General features: G+C 54.8%; 2 protein-coding genes across 2 annotated transcripts; both read right to left on the bottom strand.

The window, feature by feature from the left end:
* Positions 1-6353: 6353 nt before the first annotated feature.
* On the bottom strand, positions 6354-8190 carry LOC119099500 (cilia- and flagella-associated protein 61-like). The gene is made up of 3 exons (XM_037222657.1): positions 8148-8190; positions 7589-7745; positions 6354-6810 (listed from the first exon to the last, which is right to left on the bottom strand). The coding sequence occupies exons 1-3, from the start codon at positions 8156-8158 to the stop codon at positions 6550-6552; spliced, it is 429 nt and encodes a 142-aa protein (XP_037078552.1). The 5' UTR covers positions 8159-8190; the 3' UTR covers positions 6354-6549.
* Positions 8191-10013: 1823 nt separating this feature from the next.
* On the bottom strand, positions 10014-15316 carry LOC119098025 (cilia- and flagella-associated protein 61-like). The gene is made up of 10 exons (XM_037220955.1): positions 15085-15316; positions 13938-14998; positions 13125-13373; positions 12606-13082; positions 12206-12471; positions 11759-11855; positions 11605-11701; positions 11223-11290; positions 10228-10463; positions 10014-10119 (listed from the first exon to the last, which is right to left on the bottom strand). The coding sequence occupies exons 1-10, from the start codon at positions 15314-15316 to the stop codon at positions 10014-10016; spliced, it is 2889 nt and encodes a 962-aa protein (XP_037076850.1).
* Between the last annotated feature and the right edge of the window lie 2222 nt (positions 15317-17538).

Below are 17538 nucleotides of genomic sequence, written 5' to 3' on the forward strand. Positions count from 1 at the left end.
AAACACTGCTGCTGGCCGGCTCGGGGTTGCTTGTCGCCACAGGATCCCTATTAAGCGTTTTGGTCCCTGAGCGATACAGAAGCCCTTCATTGCGTCTAGGACCCAACATTGCAAATTTGTGGGCCCCGGCCTTGTTCCTGTTTGGGAAAAGGGTTTCAAGGGCTCAAACGGACATAGAGCCAACAGTATGGCTTTCTGTCGAGGTCCTATGTAAAAAGAATAGAGAACCCTAATAAGAGGGCCCGTATAGAAACCAACAGAGCACGGACTGCCCCCCCCCCCCCCCAACTGCGAGGTTGGCCCCCTAACCTTCTGGAGCCCAAGTCCATGTGGGACATAACAATCACAAGCTCTAAATGATCCAACATTTAAAAAAGGTTTCTGCTCATTTTTTGAAAAATAAAGGAAGCAAAGAATTTAAAACTGTGACATGATGCCCAGTTTAGCGTACCTGATGAGTTAGTCACACAATTAAAGCTCCGCGGTCGCCCCGTGCTTATTTGAGTTTTGTCTCATCTTTCCCGTATGCTGCATGTTTTTAACCACACGATTTGTGTCTATGATTAAATAAAGTCAAGTTTCGTACTATTGTTGGAGTGTTTTGGCATTATTCAGCGATATTTAAGTTATGCAGACCGCAGCAAGTTGCGTTGTTTTGCTACGGCGTCTTATCAGAAGATGAAAACAGAACGTTATTAAGTCATTAAGCTGTCTATATTCGGAGGAACTCCTGGAATATGTCGACCTTCACTTCCACATGAATATTCCATGAAACAGGTGCAAAAAGCCGACGATCAACACCAGACCGCTGGGCCGATAGTGGTAATCGTCTGACCATGACCACCAACACAGGCCGTGTCAAGCATCCCTTATGGGAGTGATACGCCTGCATCCCGCTTTGCGGCAATCAGCGGGGATTTCCAAGGCAGACGTTACTAGTCGCGCAAATCAACATACACCCTTTGCTCCTGAACCCGTACACGTCCAACAATGTCTGAAGCCACATAACATCTGCTATCGTCGATTACCGAAACCTGATTTCGACGATCGACGCCAAACAAAATTATAATGATGCCCAACATCTTTCGCTGAGACAGAGCAGCCAAACGTATTAGGGCAGGTCTGTTTTTTTTTTGTAGTCCGCTTGTGGCGAGTACAACTCCATAGCGTCGCTGAAAGTAAATGGGGTCAAATCCGGGAGGCAGCCTACTTTTTGTGTATTGGGCGCTATTTTTTCCCGCCGCGCCTTACCGATCCTATTTTGCGGAACTCACTACCATGGTGGAATCTTAACGACCGTGACACGCGAGAGATTTGTTACCAGATTATGCTCCAGTGTCAGGTTTGGGACTCAAGGCCCATTTCCCACGCAAAGACGGGGATGAGTTCCGTGATTTACATTGTTCGGGGCCCTTGAGTCAATGAGCGGCTCCTGTGTCAGTCAGGGGACCACAGTGTCAAACAAGTGTCCGGCAATGACAAGGAGCTCAGATTCGGCTCTGGCACAGTGTCCGAGGGGCCCGCAGAGGAGCCGAAGCGTCCCTCGGGACCGATGATGAAGTGCCCGATTGGAGAGCACGGAGGCAGGGTTGGGCCATCAAATGTCAGTTAGAGAGCCTTTTGCGACGATTGGGGACGCACTGGGACAATGCGGGTCACTATTTTGGCCATAGACTACCAACAGCGAACAGCCGGCTTCTTTGTTGGTCAAAGATCTACAGTGTCTGATGGAGGACCCGATGTTTGCAAGGGGCTTCGAGTCGGCCAGGGCAGCATCTGTGGACAGGGACAGGGACGGGGACTCCGAAAGCCAGGGGCCTCTCGCATTTGTCGAGGCCCTTTGACAGTGAAAATGGGTATGAGAGTTAGCAATGTGATTCCACAACGCGGCAATGGAAGGCCGTTTGTTAGGCGGGGCCCCGGTACCAAACGGAGGGCTCTCCATCCCATTTCAGCCAGGGGCCCATCACGCCGAACTGTAGTCTCTATTCTATTTATTGAACACCTACGACGATTAGAAATATTTTACATGAATGAGATCCCCAGCGTCCATTTGGGAACAAATGGCCAGATTACGGGGCTTCCGACGTCAGTGAGGCGACCGATGTATGATGTGTCCGCTTAGGATTTCTGTATCGACCAGGGGATCTCGCCCCTGTGTCACCAAAATGATAGCCGTCGGGCACCCCACGCTGTAACCAAATGGCCCTAAAGCCCCTGACCAGGAAATGTAATGTGCCCCTTATTGGTCAGCTCACTGGGTCCCTTGCCCGGAAAAGGAAAGGGATTTCTTAAGTTTTCAACTGGCCGGATCAGTGAGCTCATAAATGAAAAACGCCAACACAAACGAGGCCTTCATCCTTGTTCAGGATCAACATGTGAGACAAATTGCATCAAGGACTTTTGGACCTGCGTGCTCACAACCTTATGAGCAGGAACACCAATGACTGGGGCTGCAGTTTCCATGAGACCGAGCGGCGTTGGTCACGGCAGCTAACACCGGGTGGTGAGCGCCTGGCGCCCGAGAACAGCCATCGCGAAATAATGCTGCCGAAAGTTTCTGAAATCAATGCGCACTGTTGAGGAATGAGACTGCGGCGTACCTTCGACTTGAACAGTTTCGAGCTTATCCTTTGGAGAGATACACAGCGACAGCAACAAGCAAATAGCGACTCTATCTTTACTTGTCTAGTTCTACCATCAAAGTCTTACCACGGTTCGCGGTGCCGTGAATGCAAAAAAAAAATCCCTTCATATTGATAGTTTAAAAATTGCACAATTGAAACATACTCCCGGAACACCTTGAAGGTGCCCCAGCTGATAACCTAAAGCGTTTAAAGGTGTTCAGAAATGTTGTCGTTTCCTTCCGCCCGTTGGCCACCTTATACACGGCACCGAGGTGCACAGCCATTGGAGACTACAACGCCGGGTGAAGGGGTCTTTTGTAAAACTTGCAAGCGCAAGTGGCCAAAACTGCGTTATGTAATTCCTCCCCTATTTGATTCCAAAAAAGCTGAGCATTCTGAGACCAAAACATGTTCATGTGAATGCAAATTTAAGACTTCATTTCCAACTAAAATATACGTTCACGAATGTCCCTGTACAAACCAGAAAAAATCCGATACAGCCTCCGAGTGTTATCGGGTTAGAAAGACTCCACTGAAACATTATGAAATGAATACCATCGTTGTGTTTCCTTCAGTTTACCGACTTAAAGTACAAAGAGCATTGCATCTTTTGGTGACTCGTGGCTTTTAAGAAGGGCAGGTCCCCCCTCTAAATCAATATCATCCCGTGGTAACGGAAAAGTCAACTCAGCTACAACGTTGTTACAACCAACCTGCATTGTGCATGACATTGATATGACGGGTGTTTATTCTTCACACGCTCGAAGTAAAAGAGGTGAGGGCTGCTTTCCCTTCAGAGGAACACCAGCTAGGAAGAGTGTTTCCCAGGCGTAAAGCTGGCTGCCATTTCGTGTTATTGAAGAGAGCGGAGAAACGCGATCCCAACAAGACGGCATCTGCCAAATGTATCTGCCAAGTGTATTGAAGAGAGCGGAGAAACGCGACCCCAACAAGACGGCATCTGCCAAGTTGTATCTGTAGAAACGCTAAAAACCATGTTTTTGCTTATTCGTGGAATGAACATTAGCAGCATTTCACATGAATTTGTCAGTAATGATCTTCACTAAAATACATATGCTTTAAGGATAAAATTTTGGCATGGTGAGAACCTGCGTATAAATCGGTTATGATAGCCACATATATTGTGGAAATTGGACGATTCCTGTGAACAGATGATGAAATACAAAAACAATCCGTAGCGTAGAATGGTAAATCATGCATCAACTTAACTTTTCCCGTACGCAGGAGGGCTGCAGCTGAATCTCTTCCGCTTCACAAAACAGTTGCCTTTTTAAAAAGCAGATGCAATATGCGAGGCTTCTATGCATGATGCTGTGGCTACACACATGTGCTTCAAAAACATATGTCAGCGTAGTACACAAACATACATATATAGACACACACACACACACATATATATATATATATATATATATATATATATATATTTCATTACTAGAACATTAGGCACCAAACCCGAAAAGTTTTCGATCCTGTCCCTTTTGACGACTTCCACGAATAAAGCCCCCCCAATCATTTTCAAAAATCGACACCCATGCCTCAGACTGACATGTTGGGTCACGACACCACGTGTGAGGGGGGGGGCGAGTCTGAGCCCAATCGCGCGCTTAATCTATGGTGCCGAGGGCCCCAGGCCCCACTTCGGACCCCCTCAAACGAAGACCATGACCGATAAGGGGCCACAAACAGAGACATGACCTCCTGTTATGCACTGTGGGCCGCTGACCGACACAGAAGTCCCAAGCACTGTTTCACAGACCCAAATAAATGAAAATCGTGGCCCCCAGCCTTGTCTCTACTTGGGAAATGGATCCCAGGGTTTAGACTGACAGAGATCTAATTGCTCGGCGCTCGTGGTCTCTGGCCGACCGAGGCATCCACATTGCCACATGGGTTCCTCAAACGGTACAAGGAGGCCTCGGGCTGATATTTTTGGTTGACACCCTATGGGCCGCTATTCTTTATGTGATCTATATCAAGTCCTTCAGGCCCTTATGCCTTCCAACCGATCCCTTCACCGTCAGTTCCGTTGGGCCGCCAGGCCTCTCTTTGGGCCCCATTAAACACTGCCGTTGGTCGGCTCGGGGCCCCTTGCGAACACAGGACTCTCTCTTTTAGGCACTGCGAGCCCCTGACAGATACAGGGGCCTCGACCAGTGTGAATCGCTGTCTCCGGTTTTGTAGCTGGTAGTGAAGTGGGCCCCAAGGCCCATATCAACACGGAGCTGACTGTGCGGTACTGGCGGTGCCTGACAGCCATATAGGCCTATATCGACTCAGGGCCCAGTGAGCCCTGATCGCGCCGCGATCGGCTCAAAGGGCCCTCTAACTGTCATTTGAGGCCCTGCGGGCTGGAGACCCTGAATAAGACCCGACCAGCATTTCAGGCCCTTAAGACCTCTAATCCAGCCCTTACCGTCGGTCCCGGTGAACCCTTTAGGCTCTTCGGGCCTCCTCGAACACTTTCTCTGGCCGACTCGGGCCCTTGCCAGCACAGGGCCCCCTGTTAGGCGCTATGGGGTCCCTGACAGACGCTGGAGCCTTGAACAAAGTAAATCACTGACTCTTGCTTTGTCTCTGCTTGGGGAATGTGCCCTTAGGCCAATACCGGCACGGAACCGACGTTACGTGAATGGTGGTGTCTGACCAGCATACGAGCACTTGTCGGCTCAGGGGTCCCGACTGGCGCGCAGGGTCCTCTAGTTGGCACTGAAGTGAAAGTGATCGCGCTTGGTTGGATCTAACAACAGGCGCCGCTGCTGGTCGGTGTTGTTTGGATTTGATGCCAGGTGCCCCGTGATACAGCGGGTCAGAATCTCTTCTTTTGCAACATAATAAAGCTTTCAGTGGTTTGTGAAAGCACCAAATAAAGTGATAACATCCAACGTGCGCCGGTCAAGATAGTTCCGTTCCTTAATAGCGGCATTGATGTCGAAGCATTGCCGAGAAAGGACAGCGTAAAACGAGTTTTAAAGTCGATCAACGGCTTACGAGGACGTCTACTTCAAAATTGAGCCCCATTTTATGTCATCACAATCACGTTAACGCACGCGGAACACATGCCTTATCAATATTCCAACCACATCGGCTGGCTTCGACGCCCGTTCTCAATCACGGAGCCCAGCCGCACTCGGCGTGGACTGTTGTTACTGCCACTCTGCTATCGCCATCCCCTCAGGGCACAATTAACTCGGCATGGATTCCCCGCGCCGTCGAGAAAACGCCCACTGTACTGGCATACCAAGGATCGTAGAGGAGTCCTACGAAATGACTAGCAAAAAGTCAGCTCATGCCATAAGAAATGCTACCATTCATTGGCAATGCCCGGTGCCCGCCATGACGCGTGGGTGCGTTCCTGCAAGATGATTTTCTCCGGGAATGCAGCAGTCAGTAAACAGCCCCCCTGCCATCCGCGGCAGATCGCACTTGCTATGTCGTTTCAGTAAGCAGCATTAAGCATTTCTGTAAGGCCCCTACTTTCGTAGATTACCTGAAGATCAAGATAAGCTTCCAGTCACTAATCTGCCGGGTGTATTTGCACTAGTGTGATTATCACCCCCCGTCCTCACATTAGCATCGCTCAACTCAACCCCCCCCCGCTCGCAGCAATTATCATTATCCGCCACTGCTATGTATGGACAAAGCAGATCTTCGCGTTCTTCGTGGAACGCTTCACTTCTTCAGATAGAGGTGAACAAATGTCATCGTTCTGCACCACTCAGCGCATCACGGAGAACTCGCGATCGGCGCTTTCTCAGTGTTTCATTTCGCTGCAAGACGCCCCACCATTTTAATCCAAGCACCCTCGTTTTCCGACGTCCACCTTTCGCAAAGATTTCCACACCTCGACTTTTGAGGCTCCCACCTTCCCTCTTCGCCGCCACGCCCTTGCACAAGCCGCCTAGCCGGACATCTTGGCCAGCTGCGCGCGTGAGCTCGCCATGCCTGCGTTGGCCGAGTCCCGCACGCTCTCCTTGTTGATCTTGAGCGACTCGGCGGTGCCCTCACGGGCGTACATGGGCAGGTGGTACTGGTTGTTGGCCAGGTACTGCAGCACCCACGACTCGACCAGCTGGTCGACGCCGCCGGCGCGGAAGTCCTCCAGGATCTTGATGTGCTCCTCCTGGGTCAGCTCGCTGTAGCGGCACATGTCGTCCACGATCTGCCGGCCCAGGACGGGAGTTAGCTCGCTGCCAGTGTCAGCTACGGGGCACCGTACGCGGGTGGTGATGTCACTGTCAACCCGGATTCACCTGCCGGTGATAATGTCAAGTAGCATGTCAAAACATTAACAATGTCAGAGAACGTAATGCAGGGGAGCGTCCATTACATTCACACTTCCTGAAAGGAACATGATTTCCTTTGGTAACAGCTGTTTGGAAGGATAGCGCTGCTCAGCGCGCTGCTTCAGAGCGCGGTCAGTTGCAACGGACAGTATTCGAGGTGCGCTTGAGATAGTTATGTGTGGGACTCCTAAGATCATGGGGGCAGCCAGGATTCTATTGGGTGAAGGAAACTCGGCGATCAACTCATAAGAAGGCCGAAGAAGATCGCAAATTCGACATCTTTGGATACATCTGCTCAATGGGCGATGGAGCTCTCGCTGAATTGTCTAATCGTGTCCGTCCACGGTTTTGTGCTTACTTCAGGAGGCATCTACGGTGTGCTACGGTCCTAACCGCAAAGAAGAATGCGGGTCTGAGCCCACTTCCTCCCCCCCCCCCCCCTCCCGGTTCTCCTGAGGCTCCGCACCAGACCTGAAGCCCCCGCCCCCTCCCCCCTCCCCGGGTCTACTGAGGCTCTGCGCCAAACCTCAGCCCCTCCCCCCGGTTACTCCTGAGGCTCCGCACCAGACCTGAGCCCCCCCCCCCCTCTCCTCGGGTCTGCTGAGGCTCTCGAGCCATACTGTCATGACGTCCCCGCAGCCGCCGAGTCCTGACCTTCTCCTCAAGGGTGAGCTTGCCGTCCCTGCACTGGCAGCGCAGCATCGCCTGGCGGATGTCGTTCAGCAGCACGGCGAACCGGTCATGGAACACCACCATCACCCACGGCTGGCGGAAGTAGTCGTACAGGTCCGGAATCAGACCCTCCATGTACCTGGGGACGGTCACGAGGGGTCCAAATGAAGGAAATGTGGCTTCTCAGCTAAGCTTACCACCACCATGTCCAGACCTGGGATCTGGCACGTCTGCCTGAGTTAGTCGCGAAACGTAGTGCTGTGTTTTTTGCTGCGGTACATTCCTATGACGTACTGAGGCAGGCAATTGGCCGAGAAGTCCGCCACACAAAAGATGCGCAGTCCCCACCACGAACGAACCGCGACGAAAAATCCACACGATTGAACCCAATGCAATCAAGCCGGCTTCATGCCCCGGTCGCCTGCGGGAGGCTGTGGTATGCCGTCCATCACAGTCATCACGGTCATCCCCTCCTTCCCGCGCACACAACACTTTGCGGCTTATCTCTGGCGCTGTGCAATCTGGGTCGGCATTGACTGACCTGGCCACCATGTTGTTGAGCAACACCTCGTGCAGGCCGTACAGGGCGACTCATGTTGTCCGCCTCGATGGCATTCTGCGAGTAGCACGTGATCTTTTGCACACCCGCCACTGGCTCACCTCAAGTCGCATATAGCCGGTGGCTGACAATGGAAACGGATGGATACACTGGAGCACACGCACATAACATATGACGCTGATCTGTGCGCGCGGCGTGTGTGTTATACCCAGATATACATACACAGAGGTGCCACCACAGGTACAGATACACAATAGGGATGGATATGAACATACAAAACCAGCATATATGCTCCACCCAAAACCTGGCGAAACCGCAAATCACGTAATGCTGTATCCGCGGTCAATGATGCCGGCGCAGGTGCAGAGTGCAACACCAAAAGTGTTTTAGAGTGGGGAAGCCTTTGCTGCGTATTGTACTTATCAACTTACCATTGACTAAGCTGTCAGACAATGCCTGTTTACCTCACAATGCTTTTAGTGCTGAAGTCGAAAATTGTGAGTGTAATTCGCAGTGAGGCCAGGAAGGCATGCCAAGAGTGGGGCAAACATCCATATAAGAAACAAAAGGCAAGTGGGCGCGGACACTTACAGCCCACAGAGCGTCATGTTTGGTGCCGCAGGTGGGAAACGGGATACGTCCACGACCCATCAGCTAAAGGCGGCGCTCACTATGCATCCGGGGTTGGCTGGGTTGCCAACAGGGCTGCTACTTAACAAAACGTAGTCCAGAAAACAAAAACATTAGGGGGAGGGAGGAGGTATCCTGAAGACAGGGTCGCCGGTAGCCAGTGAGCCCCCAACTGACTGAAGACGGTCTCCGGTGGCCAGTAAACCCCAACTGACTTGAAGAAGGGGTCTCCGGTGGCCAGCGAGCCCACCTGACTTAGGACGGGTCTCCCGGTGGCAGTAAGCCCCCCACCTGACCTTGAAGACGGGGCACTCCGGTGGCCAGTGAGCCCCACCTGACGTAGGACGGGGTCTCTGGTGGCCAGCGAGCCCCACCTGACGTATAGACGGGGTCTCCGGTGGCCAGCGAGCCCCACCTGATGTATAGACGGGGTCTCTGGTGGCCAGTGAGCCCCACTTGACGTATAGACGGGGTCTCCGGTGGCTAGTGAGCCCCACCTGACGTATAGACGGAGTATCCGGTGGCCAGCGAGCTCCACCTGACGTATAGACGGGGTCTCCGGTGGCCAGCGAGCCCCACCTGACTTATAGACGGGGTCTTCGGTGGCCAGTGAACCCCACCTGACTTAAAGACGGGGTCTTCGGTGGCCAGCGAGCCCCACCTGACGTATAGACGGAGTCTCGGTGGCCAGTGAGGCCCCACCTGGCTTTTAGACGGGGTCTCCGGTAGCCAGCGAGCCCCCACCTGCTTATAGACGGGTCTCTGGTAGCCAGCGAGCCCCACCTGACTTATAGACGGAGTCCGGTGGCCAGTGGCCCCACCTGGTATAGACGGGGTCTCTGGTGCCAGCGAGCCCCACCTGACTTATAGACGGGGTCTCTGGTGGCCAGTGAGCCCCACCTGGCTTATAGACGGGGTCTCTGGTAGCCAGCGAGCCCCACCTGACTTATAGACGGGGTCTCCTGGTCCAGCGAGCCCCACCTGGCTTATAGGACGGGGTCTCTGGTAGCCAGCGAGCCCCACCTGATTATAGACGGGGGGCGGTGGCCAGCACCACCAGGGCGGGCTCAGGTCGACAGACAGGGCCGGGCGAGCTGATGTGCAGGTACTGCCAGCCACCGGGCAGTCGCGCCGCGTCATCAGCGCAGCTCGAATCGGGCGGCAGAGGCTGTCCGCTGATTGAGGAGCGGCGCCGGTCCTTGGTGCCCAGCTTGGTGGTCAGCTGCTGGTGGTCTCGCCAAAGACCTTCAGCAGCTGGGTGCCAAGCGCGTGGCCCACGTCACGCGAGTTGTACTCGAAGTGGTCGAAGCTGTCTGCGTAGTACCTGACGACAAGGTAGTGGGACATTGTGGCAAGACTTGGAGCTCTTTCTTGTGAAGACAAAGAGTGAGAGCAGCAAGTCACGAGAGCAAGGCGGACATTTTACACTAACCTCCTGGAGTACTTGGTCATGGTACCGACAGCTCTGATGCTGGCGTCATTGGTGCTGAACTGATGATCAATCACCAGCCTGCCGTCGAACACCAGTGAGGCGTCGTTGAGCGCCTTGAACGTCACCAGCTCCACGCCTTTGTGGTCGTACACGAAGAGGCCGCAGCAGGAGAGGTAGCGTTCCTTAGTCTCGGCGGCCTCGCTCGTCAGCTGGACCCTGTAGATGCGGTTGTTGGACTTGGTGTCCCATAGGTGAGCGTGTAGCCCTCCAGGATGCGGATGCCGTTCCCAGCCGACTTGAGGTTGTGGAAGATGCCGCGGTCCACCTACACCAAGGGTTGGTCAAACAAACCTCTGAATCTGTGTTAAAGGGAACGTAACGCAAGTCGTCACGCCCCCTTTCATAAAGGCCCAGCGATTGCTGTGACCATATTAGCGCTCAAGGGCTATGGCGCAATTGGGATTCGAATTGGGCCCCTCACATGGGAACCGAAGGTGCTACTCGCTCGGGCATTACTCCCCCTCCCGTGTATCAGTCCACATAGCGAACAGCCGTGAGCCAATTGACGCACATGGAGAGGAATTGCAAACAAGGCGTTCATTTCACAACAAAATCCACATTCCACGCGTATTCACATCTGCGTTTTGTACTTATTACAGACCGTATGTCCGTATCAAGCCCAATAGCTGAGAAAGCCGCCGACGTTGTTAAACCCAAAAATATACAAAAGTGTCAGAAACAGCATATCTGGGGGCGCTACATCGGAACAGCACGTGCTGCCGATAACTCAGTGCCTGAACTTGGTCGAGTGTTGAGTGAGGGCCTGTTCTCATCCCGAGGCCGGCTACCAGCCGGGCCGAGCACCGCTGGGCCTGGCGTCAGGTGAGGCTGTGGCAGCGAGCCCGGCTCCAGCACCTGGGGGTCGTCCCTGTCAGCTGCGGCGGCGAGCCGTGCGCGTCCGGCGGCAGCACCAGCACCAGGCGGTGCGGCGGCACCGGCAGCTGGATCAGGGTCTCCAGGCAGGTCAGCGCCTCCAGAAAGCAGCCGTACACGATCACGTTCTCTGCGGTGGGGTGACGGTGGCAGGAGCAGCGGACAGAGGGTCTGTTTGCAAGTCACGGACCTGCCGGGAGGCCGCTGGGGAAGCTTAGAGGAGGTAATCGATAGAGCATCTCTAGTCAGACAATGCTGGCAATTCAGCAGTACCTAGAAGTGAATCAGGCCCAGTTATACTTTAAATTATAACTATTAATCCCTTTTAAAGTGACGGTATGCGCAGCTGAATCGGGAGGAACTTCCGACGTCGAAACGCCACAGCATAGCGCCCCTCCCAGCTGCACCTCGGCAGCGCTGCGGGGACCTGCCGCGCCCACTCACCGGCGCGGTCGAGGCAATACGCGCGCACGTATTCAAGCGCGCGCTCGGCGTCAAACGGCGAGTTGACGCGGAACACGTTGTCGGGCGTGTCGGGCAGCTGGGCAGGCGGGAAGAGCGGCGGCCGGTCCGCGAACGGTCGCGGCGGCCGCGGCACCAGCCGCGCCGGCAGCTGGAACTGCTGGCCGCACGTCAGCAGCAGGTAGTCGTACGGGATCTCGGCGGCGCCCGACACCAGGATGCACTTGCGCTTCCTGCCGGACACCGGACTGTGACCGCCGAGTGGTCGGAACGGGGCGACGGTCCGAGGAGTCGGAACGGTGGCAGCGGTCCGAGGGGTCGGAACGGGGCGACGGTCCGAGGCGTCAGACATTGACGCCTGACAGGTGTTGGTGTTGACGTGACGTTGATGTAATAGGTAACGCCAGAAGCAAACAGGTCGCGAAACAAGGAACTTTGGGGTATGTTCTGACCAGGCGATCAAGCAGCTTGGAACGTTGTCTTTTCACCTGCATGGCTACATTCAAACAGCTGTGTCATCTTCACATATCTGAAAAAGGACGCAACACAATAGTCCTGTTGTCCGTCCCCTTCCCTCTGTCACCTGTCTATGGTGTGCATGACGCCACGCACTAAGTTGACCCAGGTGCGCAGCCACATAGTGGCCAGCCGATACGGCTGGAAGTTCTCGGTGGAAGTGCACATGTCGGTCGCCAGTGCTCCGGCCTCGGAGTCGCCCTGGAAACCGTGCGGCTCGACAAGCGTCAGGTTGGTGAAGAGCAGCTCGCGCGAGAACACCAGCCTCTCCAGTACGGCCAGGCCTGCGTCGCCGCCGCCCACCACCACCACCCTGCTGTTGATGCGCGCGCGCTGGCGCAGCACGGCCCCGCGCGTGGTCAGCTGCAGCGTGCGCGGCTCCTCGTGCTGCAGGATGTGCGGCTTGGGGATGTTGACGCCGAGCGTGCCCTGCACCAGCGGGTACTGGATCTGCGGCGCCAGGCCACTGGCCACAGCTGTTCCAGCGCCGAGGTCAGGCTGTGGCCCTCTGTGTCGGTCGAGCCCGGCGGAAACACCGGGTACAGCAGCACTGAGAACGTCGTCAGCCGCATCACCTCGCCCAGAATGACGGCCGCGTACCGCTGAAAGATGGGGTTCAGCGCGAAGTGGTAAAGGTGGCCGAAGCCGTCGCGCTGGTCGTGGTGCTCGAACGTCACGTACTCTTCCACCTCAAAGTGCGAGCGGACGTACTCCATTTCGACCTCGTGCCGGACCACGATCACACCCACCACCTGGTCCGCACAACGCACCACCAGCACTGTGTGTTCGGCGGCGTTGTCCATGAACAGCCCGCGCACTGTCTGCATCAGCGTCTCGGCGGCGTCCGTGTGTTTGACCAGCGCGCGGATGTCTCCCAGCTCGTTGCTGCGCGCGCTCACCACCTCGAAGTCCGTGATGAGCGACGCTCGGTGGAACACGTACAACTGTCAGGGGGAAGGTGGAGGTGGCGCGGTGACGGCACGCGCGTGAACAGCTGCGTCAGCGGCGTTTTCCGGCTCGTCGGCCGGCACCGTCATCACCAGATAGTCGACGTCCGGTAGGCGCGCCAGCACCGCCGGAAGCAGGTCCAGCGAGCGGCAGGCATGCTCCTCCTGGATGCAGAACAGGTTGATGGCGGCCGCGTTGGGCGCGCCGTGGTAGTGCGGCACGGCGCGCGGCCGCGGCGGCGGCCCGGTGACCGGCTCGGTGGAGAGGCCGCTCAGCACGGTGCTCACCTTGCGCGTGACGCGGGCCGTCCGCCGACACCGGGTAGCCCCAGATCATCTCGAGCACGGGCCGGCTGCCGTCCGGCTCCTCGTCGTCTGGGATCGGCGCCTCCTCCTCCTCGAGCTCGCCGAAAGCCGGGAGCCAGCACTTCTGGACCCCACAGCTGCTCCAGCAGCGGCACCACCCGCGGCCCCCGTGCTCGAGCTGCTGCTGCTGCGACTGCTGCGGCGGCGGCGGCGGCGGCGGCGGCGGCGGCGGCGGCGGCGGTGGCGGGAGCGGAGGCGGAGACAGAGGTGGAGGCGGAGGCGGAGGCCGAGTCGGAGTCGGAGGCGGAGGCGGCAGAGGCGGCAGAGGCGGAGGCGGAGGCGACGGCAGCTGCGGAGGCCGAGGCGGCGGCAACGTCCGCGGCCGAGTCTCCAACCTCGGGTTCAGCGGTGCTGTCTGCGCGAGATGCATCAGCGTCAGCGCCGGCAGTCGCATCCGGCGCGCTGCTGGTTTTGGCGTCCCTGGATTGTTACCACTCTTTGCCCTTTTGCTCGGATGTAGGCAGTTGAGCTGTCAGTTTGGGGCACTGCGGTGTACGGAGGACCGGTTTGTTCATCTGCTTTGCTTTCTTGTTGGGACACAGCCATTGTACTGTCTGCCTTCGTATCACCGGTTGCCCCATCTTCTCTTGGAGCATTCACAGGTCCATCTGACTTTGAAGCCCCCAAATTTGATGAATTGACTGTCCCATCTGCATTTGAATCACCTGCATTTGAACCATCTACGTCCACTTTTGACTTCGATGAGCCATCTGCCTCACCACTCGCTGTATCTTTTGCGGCATCTGCTCCTTTGAGACCATCTACTGTGGAGCCGGATTTGGATGCATTTGTTTCATTATTTGTCTTGGAAGGATCCGCAACAGCCGCTGTTTTGGATGCATCCGTCGTTGTCTCTGTTGTAGACGCTGCCTCTCCGTCCTTGCTATCCGAAGCGTCCGTTTTGCTTTCTTCTTCGTCGGCCTTTTCCTCCGTGACTGGCGACAGCCGGGAGGGCCGTACCCCCATCACCTCGTCAGACAGTCTGCTGGCCAAGCCGGTCGTGTCATCTGTGGTTTTCTTCCGAAGGCCGTGGAATGGCGCCAGCTCGAAGTTGTCGTTGAGCATGTCGAGGTCGACCTCGGTCGTGACGCTCATGATGCCGACCGCCAGCTTGTCCACCTCCACTACGGCCGAGAAGGACGAGTCCCGCTCGTCCGCTATCACTTCAGCCAGGAAGAACTCGCCGTACGCCTCCTTCAGCCGCTGCTCGTCGACGGCGAACATTTCGCGCAGATCGTCGTGGTCCTCGAGACGGGCAGGGCGCGAGGCCAGGCGCGGCACGTATCGGCGCCGCTCCAGCTCCAGTACCGGCACCGGCGCGCCGCGCTCGCTGATGATGCGGAAGTTCGCCTCTTCGAGGAAGCCCAGCTCGCTCTGGTGGCAGCACGTGGCGTGGAACACGCGATCCAGGTCAGGCAGCACCGAAAACAGCCAGGTGAGGACGGCGCGGAGCACGGCACCCACGGCCGGCTGGGCGCACACGAGCTGCGTCTGGAAGAGGCACGTGGCGGGGCTGAGGGGGGCGTGAGTCGAGCAGCGGCGCCGCGCTGCGCAGCCACGGCTGCCAGCGCCGGTCCGGCACTGTCGCTTCGTCCGGGTGCCAGTTGTAAACAGCGAACCCCTGCACCGTTGCCTTCGTCATCCTCGGCCACCACGTTGAGCGCGGCGTGCTCCATCTGCGCGGTCACCTTGGTGTAGCCGTAAACCTGCTGCGTCCACTTGTGCTCCCACTCGAGGCTATCGATGCGCGCGCGGTCCTCAGGCCGCGCGCGGCGCACCTCCAGGCGCGGCGCCGGCGACTCGGTCGAAGGGGCCGTCGCCATGGCAAGGTGCCGCTTCATACCGGCGTTGGCTGCTGGACACATGGTGGGCGTGGGGCAGAGCAGGGGTTCAGATAAGCGATGCTGATGCGGTGATGATGTCGGCTGCACTCCCCGCGAGACGACTGTCACGAATATGCTGTATTGTAGTGTGCGGTGGGGTGATGATTAAAACTCATTCTGGTTTGGTCTGAGATAAGATGACGTAACCGAGCAATCTTGATGCTGTCTTGACGTGAGAACGAAGGACAGAAAACGGTGTTTATTTTTCAAGCAAAAAATCGGCAACATGCACGTGCCAATCTTTTAGAGCTGTCAATGATTCGCTCTCGCGAAATGTCACCGTCATCGACCAGTTTTTTGTTGGATCTCAGCCACAGTCTTTCGGCTAAGATTTACTTTCAAAAGGAAGGCCGCAGGCAGAGTGAGTTCCAGCGCGCGGCAGGCAAGCAGCAAAATAACATACGACCATGCGGCTCGTAGTGCAACAAACGTCGATATAGCAACAGAACAAGACAACGTAGGCCTCAAGATAACAAGTTCGTTGCACATCCGTAGCCTTAGCCAAACGCTAATGGACACAAGTCATCTTGAGATGCAATTCGAGTTATGTTTTCAGGTAAGGTACGCTTGGAAATAATTTGATAGTCGTTGCTTTGAGTAACTACTGGCATCATCTAACGGGATGCTGTTAAGCCCTAAGCTCGACACGGGTTATCGAACCCTCTCGGTGAAGACGTCTGTTTCGAGCAGCCTTCAGGATGGTGCCGTGTATCGGACGTTTTAGGACGTTGAAAGATTAATTATAACGATGTCTTTTGAAAGACGGCCTGAACAGCGACGAGGCATTTCCAGTCTTATACGCACCCTGCCTATTTGAATACGAAGCTTTGGCTTAGCATTGTGCATGTACATTACCATGGCCACTGCCAGATTCATTGCGTGCTCTCATAACACACCGCACCCCACCGTAACGCTTTGTCTCGCCGCCACCCCCCCCCCCCCCACCCCCCTGTGCGGCGTGTGTGAAGTTGGCACCGGTTCGGTGCTCATGTTCAGCAAAAATCGATGACTCCTTCGAGTCTTAAGAAAATTGTGCTAAAAAAACCCCAAAGTGCCCTGATAACGTACAAACAGACTTTTTGTAAGGCATCGAGTGGTTTGACCTCCATATGTCATAAAGGGTCAACCGATGTGTGACAACAAACGCGACCCCTGTTGTGAACCACCCGGTCGGGAACATTGCGTATATTCCAGAAATCCTCTTTAAATAGTCCTAGGCCCAACAGATCGAAAGTTATCCCCGCAAGATCTATACAATGTATATCTAAAGATAGTGTTGTTTGATGGCTGCGATCTGCAGGGTAACCTAATGTGCTGAAACTGATATTCGCCTGTTTTATTGGAACGTGCGCACGAATTGAATCAAAGTTTCAGGGAACAACAAGCACCTGAGCAAGACTGCCAGTAACATCACATCAAGTGATGACCTCACGCAGGCAATCGTGACATGTTACCAGAGAGCAAATGTAATGCCTAGTTGAATGGCGCCGATTGCTCGGTCGCGTGGGGCCTAGTTCATGAGTTATACACATAAATGCCTGGAAACAACCAGTTCCTGTCGCACAGCATTATTCTCGCTGACGTTGACGTGCCACCCAACGACTTGCAAAAACTCCTATCACCTTGGCTTTCTTTAAAAACGCTACAAATGTAGAACTCAGAGAAGGGTTCATTTCTCGGTTATTCACGGGCATCAAAAAGTTAAACCTCTCGACGTCACCGCGTGCCAAATCGATATTCCTTGTGTTCAGGTATAATACGTGATGATTGTTGAGCAGGGTAGGTTAATGTGCCGAACCCGATTTGCGTCCGCTTTAGTTTAATGAAAAATCCCCTCATTTGAGTGGTTTTACATCTTAAACGCCCCTAAACAAAATAAATAGCATGACCTGGCGTGACCTGCAGTCCAGTTCAGGTGCTTAACTCTTTCCGCCTCAAAACCTTGATTATATATATATATATATATATATGCATTATGGCCGTATTTTATACGTTATATATTATATATATTGTCATATATGCATTATATATGCAGCATATATATATATATATATATATATATATATATATATATATATATATATATATATATATATATTTCAGGAATGTCTCGATCTGTTTAGTTTAGGCCATTTTTAAGGGCCTTTCTGGCATCTGCGTAAAATCCCCGAACGAATGGGGTACAACATGCATCAAGTTTGTAG

The sequence above is a fragment of the Pollicipes pollicipes genome, unplaced genomic scaffold, assembly GCF_011947565.3.
Source record: "Pollicipes pollicipes isolate AB1234 unplaced genomic scaffold, Ppol_2.1 Scaffold_4740;HRSCAF=5597_pilon_pilon_pilon, whole genome shotgun sequence".
In the NCBI taxonomy this organism is placed as follows: domain Eukaryota; kingdom Metazoa; phylum Arthropoda; class Thecostraca; order Pollicipedomorpha; family Pollicipedidae; genus Pollicipes; species Pollicipes pollicipes.

Bases quoted from the DNA above. Each gene is read 5' to 3' on its own strand.
- LOC119099500 (XM_037222657.1), bottom strand. The intron at 6,811-7,588 runs GTCAGGACTCGG...CTGGGCCGGCAG, and splicing joins AGCTCACCCTTGAGGAGAAG to ATCGTGGACGACATGTGCCG.
- LOC119098025 (XM_037220955.1), bottom strand. From the start codon at position 15,316: ATGTGTCCAGCAGCCAACGCCGGTATGAAGCGGCACCTTGCCATGGCG. The intron at 12,472-12,605 runs GTGGCCTGGCGC...GTGCTGCGCCAG, and splicing joins CGCTGGAACAGCTGTGGCCA to CGCGCGCGCATCAACAGCAG. The intron at 11,702-11,758 runs GTGCCGCGGCCG...CCGCCTGCCCAG, and splicing joins TCCAGCTGCCGGCGCGGCTG to CTGCCCGACACGCCCGACAA.